General features: G+C 37.6%; 1 protein-coding gene across 18 annotated transcripts in view; it reads left to right on the top strand.

Moving 5' to 3' along the window:
• SUN1 (Sad1 and UNC84 domain containing 1) overlaps positions 1 to 14899 on the top strand; it is a 36021-nt gene extending 21122 nt beyond the window's left edge. For 9 of the 18 annotated variants that reach the window (XM_074841126.1, XM_074841127.1, XM_074841131.1 and 6 more), the window contains 17 exons: positions 985 to 1107; positions 2092 to 2175; positions 2448 to 2558; positions 3950 to 4048; positions 4678 to 4771; positions 4874 to 4932; positions 6112 to 6257; positions 6414 to 6638; positions 7141 to 7227; positions 7608 to 7651; positions 8671 to 8806; positions 9727 to 9981; positions 10509 to 10593; positions 11082 to 11197; positions 11668 to 11835; positions 12644 to 12736; positions 13179 to 14899. In XM_074841126.1, coding sequence (XP_074697227.1) covers positions 985 to 1107; positions 2092 to 2175; positions 2448 to 2558; positions 3950 to 4048; positions 4678 to 4771; positions 4874 to 4932; positions 6112 to 6257; positions 6414 to 6638; positions 7141 to 7227; positions 7608 to 7651; positions 8671 to 8806; positions 9727 to 9981; positions 10509 to 10593; positions 11082 to 11197; positions 11668 to 11835; positions 12644 to 12736; positions 13179 to 13292 — 2039 coding nt within the window. In that variant the 3' untranslated portion in view covers positions 13293 to 14899. The remainder of the gene's footprint in view (positions 1 to 984; positions 1108 to 2091; positions 2176 to 2447; positions 2559 to 3949; positions 4049 to 4677; positions 4772 to 4873; positions 4933 to 6111; positions 6258 to 6413; positions 6639 to 7140; positions 7228 to 7607; positions 7652 to 8670; positions 8807 to 9726; positions 9982 to 10508; positions 10594 to 11081; positions 11198 to 11667; positions 11836 to 12643; positions 12737 to 13178) is intronic. The other 9 variants (XM_074841136.1, XM_074841144.1, XM_074841139.1 and 6 more) reach the window with 7 other exon arrangements.
• Positions 14900 to 15215: the final 316 nt, after the last annotated feature.

Raw genomic sequence — 15215 nt, 5'->3', positions numbered from 1 at the left:
CCTCTTGCATAGCATCTTGAATTTCTTGATTTTTGGTAGTCCTCAATTATGATGAAGTTGTTTCTTGAGTGGCTTTGAATTAGAAATGAACCAATTTTGGGATTCTGTAGGTGTGTTTATTCTTGAATGAAGTATGTTTTCAGTAGCAAGAAACCAGTTTGGACTATAAGGTGTGCTTTTCAGTGCTTTGAGGCAAGTATTTCTTTTTGGTAAATGTGTAGCACAGGTGGGAATTCTGTTGGCTTAGCGTAATGAACTAAAAGTGACTCTGTATGAAAACTGTTTTCTGTCCTCCTGAGTTTGTATTTACACAGGAGAATTTTACAAGGAACTCATCTCTGTACATTCCTTTGAACTTTAATCCAGTAGTTTGGGTTAAAGTTGAGGAGGGTGGGGGAAGGGGCACATGGCAGGTTTTTAGAATGTGGCTGATTCTAAGAAAGCAGCAGTATGGGGGGCTGCAGCTTTTTTCCCATGGCTGTGAAGAAGTGTTTGTCTCTAGCACTTGAGGCAGACCACTGCAGTATCTAACTTCCTTCAGTGTAAAGGCAGAGAAAAGAAGGTGAAAAGTCCTCACCCTTTCAAATACAAAGTAAGAATGCAGTTTGTCTCTTGTAGTGGGGACCTGTGACCCACTAAATCAGTATCAACAGCTCACATTATTGAGAAATCCTGAGTTCTGTAAGCAAGGAATTAATTGCTATTTAGAGTTCTTAATTCTCATGAATAAAAGGTATTCTTGCTGAAGTCATACTTTCTGTCTTGAAGGCATTTTCCCTAGGATGTGTAGTTCTTACAAAAGCTTTGCTGTAGTATCTAGTGCACCCAGACTTCTCAAACTATGCTTGCTTAAGTTTCCTATTCCTGGCTAAACAAAGGCTCTCCATGCTTCATCCTTACTGTTCTACAAGCTAATGGTCACCAGAGAATAGAAGTACATCCTTATATAGGTGAATAATTTGTATTCACACTTTTTTTCAATAGGAGGAACCTATTTCTACACGAGTAAGATTCTGCGATTGGTCAAACATGCTACAGCATCTTTTGCATCACTATTAGTGCAACTATTTCAAATGGTTTTGCTGAAGCTGGGTTATGAATTTAAAGGTACCTTTTCAGTTGTCTTCCTTGGTCTCCACACAAAGGCAGAGTGTGTGTGTTGGGTTTTTTCCTTAGGGGCTTCATCTCTGGCACTATGGTGTTCTTTTTCTACAGCTTTTTGGCTGGCTCCTGTCTTTCTCCCTTTATCTCAGCTGTGCTATCCTTTTATACTTTCCTCCTGTTTTGGAAGTATCAGGATTCACGTATGTGAGATCTGTTACAGTTAAGATTCGTGTGTTGATTTTTTTATTAGGAAGTGACAGAAGGTAATGTTTAAATTGGGAGACTTAAGTTAATTTTTAAAAACTGTTTGGTGTGATAGTATCAAACCCTAACTTTTCAATGTCTTTAGGTCTGGACTATCTTACTACCTTAAGCCTGCTGTGCACTTAAAGCCTGATTAGATCTGTCTTGCAAAACTAAAACTGCCATCATCACTTTGCACTACTCTAAAGCACATCTTGTTTTCCCTGAAAATGTTCAATTCTTTGGTGCTTTCTCTTCTATAATGTATGCTCTATGGGTGAAGTTAAACTGCCATAGGCAGAAGGTAACTGATTTCTGCGTGTGAATAAAACTTTGTTCTCTCCTGTTCTCTCTGCCTCAGTGCCTTATAGTTTGGTAATGCGCTCTTCCCAGTCTTTTAAGATCTCTGGTAAGACCAGCACAAATATTTAACAGTTGGCCTATTTGACAGGATGGTGGGAATAGGGGCTCAAGTTAGGGGCTTTACTAACTTTGCTATCTGAAAAGTAGCAGAAAGGTTTTTGAACAAAAAGGCCCCCTGTTGTTGAAAGAAAAAAAAAAAAATTTGCACAGAGTAGACTTCTTCCTTCGTAATTTTTCAGGTTTCCTGTGAGTAACCTGGCTTTAATAGTGAACCAAGCCAGTTTGACTAAAATCTGCATATATGATAGCTGAAATGTGCATATATGAAAGCTTTTGAACTTGAGAGTTACATTCCATGTATGCTTTTTGAATGTGTTGCAGCTCACTCAGACTACTGTGGAAGCATGAACGTAAAGGAGTTTTACAGAGAAGATAGCCATCTTGGTGAAAATGAGGAGTCAATATGTAAGTATAATGATTGATGTTGTCTTTTAGCCTTGGGCAGTACACCAGGTTGTTGCTGTGATAGTAATATCAGATGTCCCGTGACTCTTTGGAAGCTACAAAGTAAACGTTCGTTTTGCAACTTAAATGTAGGGGGGGAGAATGGTCTATTCCACTGAAGTTTGCTTAGTGGTTTTTGGTTTGATAACTGATACTATGAAATAGACTTGTTCAAGTTACCTTGTAACAATCTTGACTTGATCCCATTAATCGATTGTTACCGCAACCAACAGGTGATGACTGTAAGGGGAAGAAACATCTTGAAATATACACCACAGACCACATGCAATCCTCATGGGCTAAAAGGGTAGCAAGGACCATTTGGCACACCTTTTCTTATGCAGGTTGACTTGGACCTTTTTTCTTTTGCTTTTATTTTGCATCACAATCTCACAATGTTAATAATACATATTGTTTTATATCTCTTTTTTACCTTCATCTATCAAAGTAGATTAAAAGTGTAAACTGTCTAGAAAATTAACACCTTTCCTGTTTGACTTCTTGCTCTGATACTGTCTTTTATGCAAGCTTGGCAGACTGCTTACCTATTAGTAAAAACAAGGTGTAAGGACAGCATACACCTTGTATGTTAGAACAAGGCAGATTGCTAATTTATTGCACTTTGGGGAAGTCTGTATAGCTTGATAGGTTGAAAAGCTGCCTTTAAATGAAAGCAAGGTATGAGGTATTGGTATGCAGATTATTTGAATAAAGGGTTTTTAACATCTTATTTTTGTTCTAGAGATAGTCAATTTTTACAGGAATCTTATATAGGGATAGAATCTTCCCTGAGATGAGCGTTCCCTAGCTTGAATGACAGAGGCATCAAGAATCTGTTGAGTGCTCTTTATTCAGCAAAGGAAAATGATTTGAGACACTTCAGTCACCTAAATGCTTTGCAAAATATTGGGTTGGTATATCTATAATCTGTCAGATTAACCCAGACATATCTGCTAATCTAAAAATGTAGGATTATTTTCTAAATGTATACTACTTGGTTTGTTCTGTAGAATGAACAGTTCTAGTCTTGGATGTATTTGTTGACTTCGGTGGGCTTGAAGTTACAGCATTTTGCTACAGTGTGTTGGGGTTTTTTGCTGTTGTTTTTGTTCTTTTTAAGAGACTCAAAGCTGACATGCTGAAGATACTTGGGAACATTCAGTTTAATGAAAATTTACTGGTTGTAACATCTAGTAGGGAATATTTTCTATTATTTATTGGTCTTAGACATCATTTAGTTCTTTCACCAGGTTTTAAAATTTTCAGTTGTTCCCTCTTCTATACATGAACATACATAACTAATTCCATGTATAACTTGGAACAAATAAGATGCTTTTAAAATAATGATGTGCTTAAAACTTGTTTTTATGGTAGTACTTTTTCTGCTATTCTCTGTTATACTTAGCATGGCACTGTTAGATGAATGCGCTACAAAGCGTAAACTTTGATTTTTAGAAAAGTGATATTCTAACTGCACAGATGCTGTTGATCATTCTCTATATATGAGAATTCGATTTCTAAATTGTCTTGGTTTTACTTGGCTTCATATTTATTAGCAGCTTGCTTTGCTTTTAAATAGTGAAGAACCAAGTTCGTAGATTACTGAAAGGTATGGTTTAAAATTACATGTTCTGTGTAATGGGTGGGGGATTGAGTCTGTGTCAGTGCATGTATTGCAAAAGAATCTTAAATTCATTTATGTATGTTACCACAGAGTTAATTTGTTATAATCTAGGTTACTTTATGCTTCATGTGTTGCGAACAGTGGGAGCAACGGGATGGCTTGTGTCTCAGAAGGTGTTGTCTCTACTTTGGCTGGCCATTCTTTCTCCAGGTTACTATCCTAATCCGTGTGTGTGTGCATTGCCTGTTCTTTTGACAAACTAGGAATCTGCAGTATGTGACTTATGCTGTAGCTTTTGTATTGTGGAATGCATGTGCTACTTTACTTTCTTTATTGACCAAAATACGCTTAATGAGAGGGTATATTTCTGTTCTCAGGCATAATGGGAGACTACCCAGACTGTTTCATGAGGGAATATATGTGTTATTAGCACAGATTGTGGGGTGTCAAGAACAATGGGGTGTGTTTGGTTTGGTAGTCGCTTTCTATCTTGGTATTCCTCTTAGCAAAAACTGATGCTGCTAATCTGTGCATTTCTTGAAACATACTGAGGTCTTCATTGTGTTTGGATTCAAACATTAACACTGAATTTCTGGCAAGATAACATTGTTATAACAAACGAGCACTTCATCTTTTTGCATGGCTATTGATTTTGTTGAGTAGCTGATGTTCTAATGCTGCCATACTTGTGATATCTAAATGTTAAGCTGCATGTGTTGTCTGTACTCAAGTATTTCTCTGCTGTGCAAAGTATTCCTGGCCACAGTTGCATGTCCCTCTGCTTGGTTTCTTTGGTGCTGCAGTAATTACATTTCACACTATCCCTTTTTGTCTTCCAGGGAGAGGAGCTTCGGGCATGTTCAGGTTGCTTAGAACTGGGTGGTATCAACTTGTTACTCTGATGTCTTTGCTCAAGGTGTTTCTTTTAAGAAGGTGTGTATCCCTTGAAAAAACTGTTTTGTGAGCAAATTATTTGCCCAGTTATAAAACCATAAAATATGGTAAATGTATTTTCTTGTAAACTTTCCTCTCTAGATGCCTTCCAAAGATCTACAAGTTGTTGCTGTTTCTTATCCCACTCCTGTTTCTACTAGGTATGTGAACCAATTATAATATGGATCAGTGTATGTTTACTACAGCTGTTCCAAAATAGCATTTTTAGTTGAACTTTTGGTTTATGAAGAAGCTGCAGAAGCAAAAAAGAGCAAGTTTGTGAACAGGGCAGTAATTCAAGGTTTCAAAGTTACCAGTAAGTCAGTGAGCTTTCCCCTTGCTGTGTAAGGAATACCCTTGACTTCATTTCAGAGATCTCTTTAGACAGAGTGGGTGAGTAAGTAAATGCCCTGAAGTCCTATTCTGCTTTACCTCCCTTCATAGGAATAGCAATGAGGTCATAGAGAGTAGGCTGCGCACTGATTGCTTTGGTTGTCAATCTCCGTAAAAGTGTAGTTAAGTTTTTACCAGCTCATCCCCAAGTCTTTCCTTTGCTCTAGACCATGGTTTAGTTGCTTAAAATACTGCTGTTTAGACTGGTTAGTTGACAATATTCCTGGCCAGCTGCCTACCTTGAAATAAACTCAGTCTAAAATATTTACCAAAAGTGCTGGGCCATTTCTGAAAAGCAGTTTCATGTCTTTGCATGTCCTAAAAAACTTGATGAAGCTTCTCAGCAACTTACAGTGGGGATTCAAAATCCTCTGTACGAGGGAGAGTAAGAAAGGAAGAAGTTACCTTGTGTAGAAAATGCTGTCATTTCTCACTAAGATGTTACAAAAATAAGTGTAATCTTTGTGAAATGCTAGAGTGTTTCCATGGAAGCCTAAGTTTCCTCCAACTTTTATTAGGTATTATGCAATGTAGTAGGTAGGGTATAAGGCAATATATTTTCCATTGAGATAAAAAGCAGTATTTACACCTGCCTTCAGTGAGCATGGCCTGTCTTAATCAGCAAATGAGATCTAGGTCCCAGAGAAGCAGTACTCTGAGGTTAAGGATGTGTCATGGTACACGTAAGCACAAGTTGCCTGCCATACAGCTGTGAGTGGTACTGATGGATGTTCCCTAATACTGAGTGCTTGACTTAACAATTTTAAAACTGGCTGATGCTAATTTTCATTTAGTCTGGAGTAGCATCACTGTGTGATGTCAGCTTTGCAAACTTAAGGTAGCTTGTGCCCTTAAGTAAGAAGTCAATTTGTAGATATAAACAGTCCTAAGGGGGAATTCTCTGAAACGCCCTTTTTGCCTTTTTTTTTTTTTCCCCCCTGATCTAGGTATATGGTTCTGGGGGTTTGATGGCTTCATTTCATTATTACCTTCGTTGAACTTAACAAGAATTGATAGGATACAGAGAACAGATAACTCTATTCGTGTTCCTGAACCACAGGCTGATTCTTTTCACTCTGTGCAACCCCCAAAGGTAAGGGAGAACAATCTAAGGAAGACCTTTCATATCTTTTAAGACTTATTAATTGCCATGTCTTCAATATTTTGCAATAACTACTTGACACACAAGGGTAATGTAAATAAATGTCTTTATTTTTATATATTAAAAAAAAATATCTTTATACCTTAGGATACCATAAATATCTTTGATTCTGGTCGTATAAATGAGCTGGAAAAGCAAATGGCCTTCGTGTCTGACAGATGCCATCACCATGATGAAGCATATAGCAAAGTGATGCTGCTACTCCGTAATCTTCAAGATCAGGTTGCCCAGATGAGTGACAAAAGTGAAATAGTGAAGCTAATAAAAAATGTGATGGGTCAACACCTTAAAGATATGAAACTGGAGGAAAAGGTAAGATATTTATTAATGCTTTCTATTAAAACAGAATACTTTGATCATTATTAATGCAGATTATTAGCAATTTGACTTCAGGATTCCTTTTCTCTTACAGAATTAACTGATAGGTAGTAGATGCCAGGGAGTGGTCATTGGCATTTGTTCCTCCTTTGTTATTGCTGTCAAAGAATTAATTCCAAATAGGTGGTCTGAAGTAGAATCTTATCTTGCTGAAAAGCAGATGGATTTATCCTGTTTTCATACAGAGAAAGAAGACTATAGGAAGGACTAGTGACAAAGAAGGGGTTTTGTGGTAAACTTCCCTGTGTATAACCCCTACTACTGCTGAATCAGGCCTTTTATATTTATTACAGATTCTATAATTTTTCACACTACCTGCAGGATAAGTCACTTAAACACAGAATGAAATAAAAACTACGCTTTGTAGAAAACCCCAATTATGCTATTTGTACTTGGAATAAAAAACACACCACCTTTTTCTTCTCTGTTTTTTAAGCCTGACTTCCTGACTTTACATCAGGAACATGAGTTGCGCATCCTGACACTGGAAAACGTCCTTGCGAAGCTCTCTGCTGAATCGAAGGTATTGAAAGTCAGCTTTGCTAACTCGCTGTAATTGTAACCCATTGATAAAATAGACCAAGTTTTTTGTTGGTTATCTGAAACCCCAGTTTGCTTTACTCTAGTTATTACAGTTGTTTAAGTCTCAAAACTTGTTGGTGGTCTTGCTTTTCCCTTCTTGGACAGGGTTTCAGTCCAAAGATTAAAAATTATTCACTTGACCAGTAAGGCAGGTTCTACTTGGAATAAAATCTTATTATACAGAGGCACAAATATAAGTATGGGGACACAGACAGACCTCTACAGGTGGTGCTAAAATGTGTCATTTTCATTTAATATTCATCCTCTTTCTGTCACTTGTGTTTCTTTCTATATGTTAAAACTAACTTTTGTATTTTTTAGGACATCCAGAAGGAGTTTGACATAGCTAAAGCAAAAACAATAAGGTATAAAGCACTTTTAAAACACATTTTGCTTTTTCAATCCTGATGCTAACTGGTGGTGATATACATGTTCTTTGAAATACAACAATCCTTTTCTTTGTGTCAGTTAACTGACCTTAAGAATTTGTGTCAGCAAGAGTACTTCTATCTTACAGTAGACTTTAGCTGTAATGCCCAACATCAGCACAAGGCCCACTTCCAGCGTGTGAACAGTACAACTATATTTTTTACCAGAGAAAGCTGTTTATATAGAGGAGAATGAGTGACTTCTCATCCTCTTATAAATGCATTAGAATTTTTCCTCAAATTGCGTAGTGAAATATACAGTAACTGCTTTTGATAGGCTTTATATTTAAATTCTTAAACTGTATCAATTCCAACCTTCATCTCTGTTCTTGGTTTGTCTGCCACTCATGTACTGTGTAATACCAGGATAAAAACTACAGCACTTCATTAAGTAGTTTCCCCATTGGGAAGAGGAAAAGAAACACTTATTTGCTGAATTGTCGTTTCAGTTAGATCTAAATGTAAAATGGCTTTAGAGTGGTGGCTGATACTTTTTGCTGTAGCATGCACTGAACACTGATCTGTATCAGTCATATGTGACCCACTACTTAAGCTCAACTTGACACCTGCCTCTAAAGTTATTCTGGTTTAAGTGAGGTAACCTGAAACTCACTCTAACCAGTGGCAAACTCATGCAAATAAAGTTTGACTGGTTTGCCAGAAACCTTAAATTCCCAAAAATCTAATATATGTTTGACTTATTGTCAGCCTGGTGATGTTCCAAAGTCATTACTGCTGGATTTGTTCACAACTTCAAAATACTTTGCCTTGAATATATTAATCCTAAGTATGCCTTAAATAACATCTTCAAGGAACTGCAAGCTTACAGTGTCTATCATGGTGAATAACTGAACTGGGAGAGCACTTTGTATTAGACAAGTATGTTCTCACACATTTGGGATTTGATGAAATGATTCACACTACTTTCCTAATTATTGACTCCTTGTTTTTGTCAGAGATGATGATGAACATAATCAACTTTTGTCCAAAGTTAAAAAGCTAGAACTAGAGTTGTCTCAGATGAAATCGGAGCTGTTAACTGAGGAAAGCGTGAAGACAAGTTGCGAGAAAATAGATGTCATTCATGAAAAAGTAGGTTCTGTAACTGTCCCAGTAAAACTTGGTACTACTTGATTTTGTTCACTAACTTTCTTGAAATGCACTGCAATAATTAATGTGGGGGTGGTATTCATCTTGAAGAATGGTAGTGTTTTAGGTAGTGGTACTCTAAATTTTTTCCACTAGTGTGTAACATTTTACTGGACAAGCGTTTATGACTTGTTTTCTACAATGGCAGGGTTTTTTCATTTAAGATATGATTCAATAGCGGTTCTGTATACAGTACTTCGCTTTTCTTACTGATGTATTTTGCCTAACCCGTGGAAATGTGGAAAGGAAACATGTAAAAACAAGATAGGTTTGTGATATGAGAGCTGTTTTAAAAAAAAACAGGCTTAAATTCTTTTGAAGCCTTTTATAAATTCTGACTAGAGTGTAGCCCACAAAATACAAGAGTAAGTATTGGTATGGAATTATCAACTTTGACTGAAATACCATCTTGTGATAATGCTCAAATATGATCCAGCTATTATGTGTGCAATCAAAGCATACTGTGAGTGATTAAGCAACTTGCTTAACTAGGCCTAACAAGTACACTGCTGCCCTTAGTGTTGCCACAGTGCTGCCTTTGAACTGTTGCAACCAGCTTTTTTATTCTGAAGCGTTGGACCCCTAATGTAAACTACACAGTTTGCTAGGGCTGTGTCTTGTTCACCAAACCAGTGAAGCATCTGGATTTCACATATGTTCTTCTGCACACCTGACTGGTCTGTTATTTCGCTGTAAGTCAATGTAGTTAAAACACATGGGAAAGCTAGACTTCCCTGTGGTACAGAACGTATGTCTTGATTTCACATGTGCCTATTTTTTTATATATATATATATATATAGTATTACTTAATGGTTTATAGAGACTAATAATTTCTCTTGTAATTCTTAATGGCTTCTACTAGGTGGATGCCCAAGTCAAAGAATCTGTCAAGCTCATGCTTTTTGGTGATCAACAAGAAGACTTTCCTGAATCGCTTCTCCAATGGCTTACATCCAATTTTGTGAGCAAAAGTGATCTGCAGACTCTGCTGCAGGATCTAGAGTTGCAGATCCTCAAGAATATTACTCTCCATATGTCTGTTACAAACCAAAAACTAACATCTGAAGTAGTGACAAATGCTGTGGCTAATGCAGGGATTTCTGGAATCACAGAAGCGGTGAGTGAGTTTAAGTTCCTAAAAGTTCAACTAAAACTGTAAAGAGTCCATTTATATAGGTGTTTTGTGGAGCATGACTGCCAATATAAATGTTAATGACTTTAAGAGATGTTTGGAATGCTAACTGAAATGGGAAGAACTACAGAAAATGCTTTATCAAGTGTACTGTTACAGCATTGCTTGTTGCCTGTTGTAAATGTTTGTTTTTTTCCAAAATATGCTATCTTGAAAACTGAAGAATTCCCAAAAAACAAGTTCACCAAAGAAATGTAGCTCAGGGTCTTGGGAAGGTGAGGAAGGAATGCAACTTTTGAAGAAAACTCCAGTCAAGATGCAGTAGGAATTTGTATTTTAAGCCAGACAACCCTGCATTAAAAATGGCCTCTGTCTTGACAGAGGCTCTCAAGGACTTGTGATGGAGTGCAGCATCTCAAAAAGATGCTTATATGCAGATGTATATATATTAGTTACTTTATCAGGTGATGATACTAAAATCTTTCCATTCTCTTCTATGTGTACATCTGTAGCAAGCACAGATTATTGTAAACAATGCACTGAAACTCTACTCTCAAGACAAGATCGGTATGGTGGATTTTGCCTTGGAATCTGGAGGTAAGTAGTAAAGGAAACACCATTTTGTTATTTACGGTATTTACTAAAAGTGTTGAAATGAAGACTAAAGGTTAGCAGAACATTATGTTGCCTAATCATTAGACTTACTGCACTGTGTGCATGTTGCTTACAGGGTTATGTATCAGCCTAAGTATGCATGGACAGGGATAGAACAGTTCTAAGCATGTGTACAACTGGATAATAAAGAACCACAGATCTGTGTGGAGCGTACACACCACTGAACTCACTAGGGAAAATGCATATTTTTCAGCCTGCTTAAATGAAGAACCTTTAACATGTTCTTAAAATAACACTGTACTTGATAGAAGCATTGTACCCCCAGAAAATTATTAGACTTCAATATCTTTAATAGCTTTTTTGAAGAAAATAACTGGTATATTCATTAAGCTTTGTACAAATCTCTGCCTTAAAAGTTGTCAGGAAGAAATAAGTAATTATTTGTGCTAACCTGATATATCTCTTTTGAGGTGGCAGCATTCTGAGTACTCGCTGTTCTGAAACTTATGAGACCAAAACAGCATTAATTAGCCTCTTCGGAATTCCTCTGTGGTACTTCTCTCAGTCTCCCAGAGTGGTGATTCAGGTAACTAAAGGCTAAGTAAACAACTTCATCAATGTTACTTTGATTTGGATTGGGTTTTGGATGCTGGATGTGTCTGTGGGGGCACAGGTACTTTGAACTATGTTCCCAAGAGTAGGATTTTTCTGGTAGTTCCTGGACACTGCTTAAGTCCTACTCCAGCAAAATTAAGACACCTTATAGGAGGCTTGGGTGGTGCGTTGGACTTGGGCGATGCAAAGTGTGAGCACTGGGAGGGTTCCTGTTGAGAAGTAATCTCGAGGTGGGTCTTCAAAACACTGCCAGTAGTTCAGGTGGATATGCTGTCTTCCTGAAGAGTTCTACCAGAAAGATTAGATTCTGCCACTTACTGAGACTATCCCTAATAATCCAGAATTCATTACAACTCTTACAAAAAATGTAAATCATTACAAAATGCTTGTGGCTATTTTTGTTGTGTCCCACCCTGTTCTCTCCCCCTTCCTCGTGTCTAGCCGGACATGTATCCAGGAAACTGCTGGGCTTTCAAAGGATCACAGGGATATCTTGTAGTTAGACTTTCCATGAAGATCTATCCAACCGCCTTTACAGTGGAACATATACCAAAAACACTCTCACCAACAGGAAATATCACCAGTGCTCCTAGGAACTTCTCAGTATATGTAAGTTTGTCTCTGAATTTAAGTTGATGTTTATATGCATAAAGAATATTTGTGTTACGTATCTTGGACAATAATGACTTGAAGAGAAACTGTTTCTGTCATTGCTCTTAAAATTGCTTATATGTTTTTGAGCTTTGAGATTAGGAATAAGAAGTGTTAAAGCTAATTTTGGAAGTTGTTTACTACTGTATAAAGCAAGAGAAAATAAATGTTTTTGGAGGGAGATGATGTTTTTTAATTTGGTGTAGATCTTTTATACACCCCAATTGTTCCATCCTTCCTCCACTCTTCCCCCTTCCCCTCGTCATTTTGGGTCTTTACCTTATCTATGACATACCTTAAATATTTTCTCTGATTTTTAACTAGCACCACAGTTGTGTGGGCATGATTGCAGAACAGAACCACAGGCTACATCAGAGTATAATTGTGATATTTGAGAACTTTTTGTCTAGTTCTTTTAAACCCTTAAACAGATAGGCAAGCATCTGAATCTTGCCTTCTGTCTTGTTTATAACCTTGGTGTTTCTTGTTTGTCCTGAGCAGTTTATATTGTACACTGCTAGTGGTTTTGCCCTGGAAATTAAGGGGTTTGACCGTCAAAACATAAAGCATAGCACAACTATTGGCAGTGTTGGAAACTCAAATACAGACCCATGCCTGAACAGACATTAAGTTACATGGCAAACATTCTGATTCTGGTTTGATAGACTTCTGAGTGCTGTCTGTTGATACTCAGTTATGTAGGCATGCTTCTGGGTTTGGTTTGACTTCAAATTTGACAGAAGCAAAAATCTTTATCCTGTTACAGGGTCTAGATGATGAATATCAAGAAGAAGGCAAGCTTCTAGGACAGTATATCTATGATCAAGGAGGAGAACCACTGCAGATGTTTCCATTGATGGTAAGTCTGGATGATAAGATTTGAAGTGTCAGGAGAAAGATACTCATATTTTCTATGGTAGTGCACCACGAGCAGTGGAGAAAAAAGGCCTCACTCTTCTGGGCACTGTAGAAACTGAGGTAGAAAGTATCTACCTATCTGCCTCAAAACCTATGGTCTAAGTAGATTAGAGGGGAGGAAAGGTTTGTGCTGTCTGGACACAAATGGTGTGAAGATGCTAAACATACGAAGAGTGTGCTTCAAGCTGCGTCTGACTCCCTTCACAAAAAAACTAGCTGTAAGGCAAGGAGGGGTCTGGTCAAAGTGGCAGGAAGTTCCCAAGGCATGATATGGTTACTAATAAAAGTTGGTAGTTGCAGGAGTCTAAGAAAGCAACTTCAGTTGCACCCGTTCATACTAGAAACCTAACTCTGGTTTGTGTGTTTGCTTTTTCCTTCTCCAGGAGAAAAGTGAAAACGCATTCCAAATAGTGGAACTGAGAATTTTTTCTAACTGGGGACATGCAGAATATACATGCCTTTATCGGTTCAGAGTGCACGGGAAACCTGCCGAATAATCTCCTGCACTACAGCTTGGGTGGTTTTTGTTGTACATCTTGTTCTCAATTTGTATATACCGGAAAGCCTAGAACACTGGAATCTATAAAGGACGAGGATGCAAGATATATACTGCAGAACTATTGATCCTCTGGTAAAGGCAGAAGACTGTCAGCAGAACTGCATAAAAAAATTATTTGCTCTAAGGCTCAGCTAGTAACTGCCAGTTAGCTTTATATTTTTGTGTCCATGCTGAGAGAACTAATGCATGCAAACTACTCTGGTTCATAAAGCCCAGTTGACAAACAGGCAACACCTATTTTGTTACAAATGAATGTATGGGGTTTTTTAAAAGAATAAACCACACTTTCTGCAACTAGGAATCTGGTTTTTTTTAAATCCAGGACTTAACTGCATTCTTCTGTTTTTTGGCTTACAGTGCCAGGCTAACTGTGGTACATTTTAAACACTGACTGTGGCTAAAGGTTTGAACCTTTTTGGTGGATCCAAAAGGGTGGCTTTGATACATGTGGAATATAATAAACATTACTGTCAGGGAAAGTTAACACAACCAAAACTAGTTTAAACACCAGCGACTGAGAATGCTTTGCTGTAATTTGTGGCCATGACTTGCTCTGAAAGTCAGGGATAAGTAACTGAAGTTATTTTAAGGGTTTTTACCATAGCAACTTGGCCAGTTTGTTCTTTTTTTAGTGTTAATTCCAAAACGACCTTGATGTACTGACTAACTGGATCGGAGCTGATAAGCCTGCTGCATTGCTTTGTAAACATTAGTACACAGGATTAAACAGTCTTTAATTCATCAAAAGTCATCTCTTTGGGACAAGAATTTCTTAGGCTGGTTCAGTGTTATACTCAGTAAATGTTGTACTGTGAGAATGCAGAAAACAGGACGTGACGTAAACCTTGCTACTCCACACTTGCGAGAGGGACTTCTGCTCAGTACTGCTGCATTGAAACACTCGGGCATTCTTTAGATCTTCCCCCAAAACCTCAGTCGGGTATAAGAAGAGTGATATCTTGCTCTCAAAAGCAACATTTCCATCTAGAATGAGATGAAACTGCCTATTGCCTCCCTTAGGATTGCTACATCGAAGATTCCTGAAATGTACTTAAGCAGAATTTTTACCTTGCTGTTATAATGCATTTTATAATTACATATGAACTGTTAACACATGGAACTGCTGACTGGTTTTCTAAATAGTTATGTATGTTGCACAACAGTCCTCAAATGTTTAACAAAGTCTCCATGTGAAGAACTTTTTTTTTTCACTTGAGCTAGAGACAGAACCTATGGCCTACGCAGAGGAGCTAGATTACACATGTACAGGTGTTGTCATATTATAGGTTACATATTTAAAATTAGAATTATCCTGTATAAATTGAAATTAGGGAGCCAGGGTGGGAATATTTTGAATAACACTAACTTATTTTTAAAAAAGCAAGATAGGACTTTGTGCAATGTATTTTTGTAAATGCTTTCCAAAATGTCTGTTATTTGCTGCCTCCAAACTGACAAGATGCTATCGAGATGTTTAAATAAAGAGTTTTAATTTTTGAAAGTGCATGTAATATTTGAAACAAGAAATAAAGTTTCTTTTCTGTATTTTTGATCACCTGCTTAAATAAGGGAAGCCCTTAGAGCCTGTAACACTAAAAGGGAAGGAAGGGTAGGCAGAATCGGTTTTCCCAGTTACAAACTCCCTCTTTCTCCTGCTGCCCTCCTTCCCGCTGACAGAAATCATTGCTCTGCAGCAAGGAGGGGTCAGCAAAGCTGTTCACAGGGCTGCGGTCACCAAACCTTGTGCTGTGAGAAATGTTTGGGAGTTAAATTCCTGGGGCTTACTTTTCCTTCAGAGTTTCTGGGCAGCACACATTGAAATTTTTGAAGAAAAAAAAAAAACCCAGAAGTTGGTAGTTGC

The sequence above is a fragment of the Strix aluco genome, chromosome 15, assembly GCF_031877795.1.
Source record: "Strix aluco isolate bStrAlu1 chromosome 15, bStrAlu1.hap1, whole genome shotgun sequence".
Taxonomy (NCBI): Eukaryota; Metazoa; Chordata; class Aves; order Strigiformes; family Strigidae; genus Strix; species Strix aluco.
Note: the sequence above shows the minus strand (reverse complement) of the source record. Positions and strands in the feature narration are given on the sequence as shown.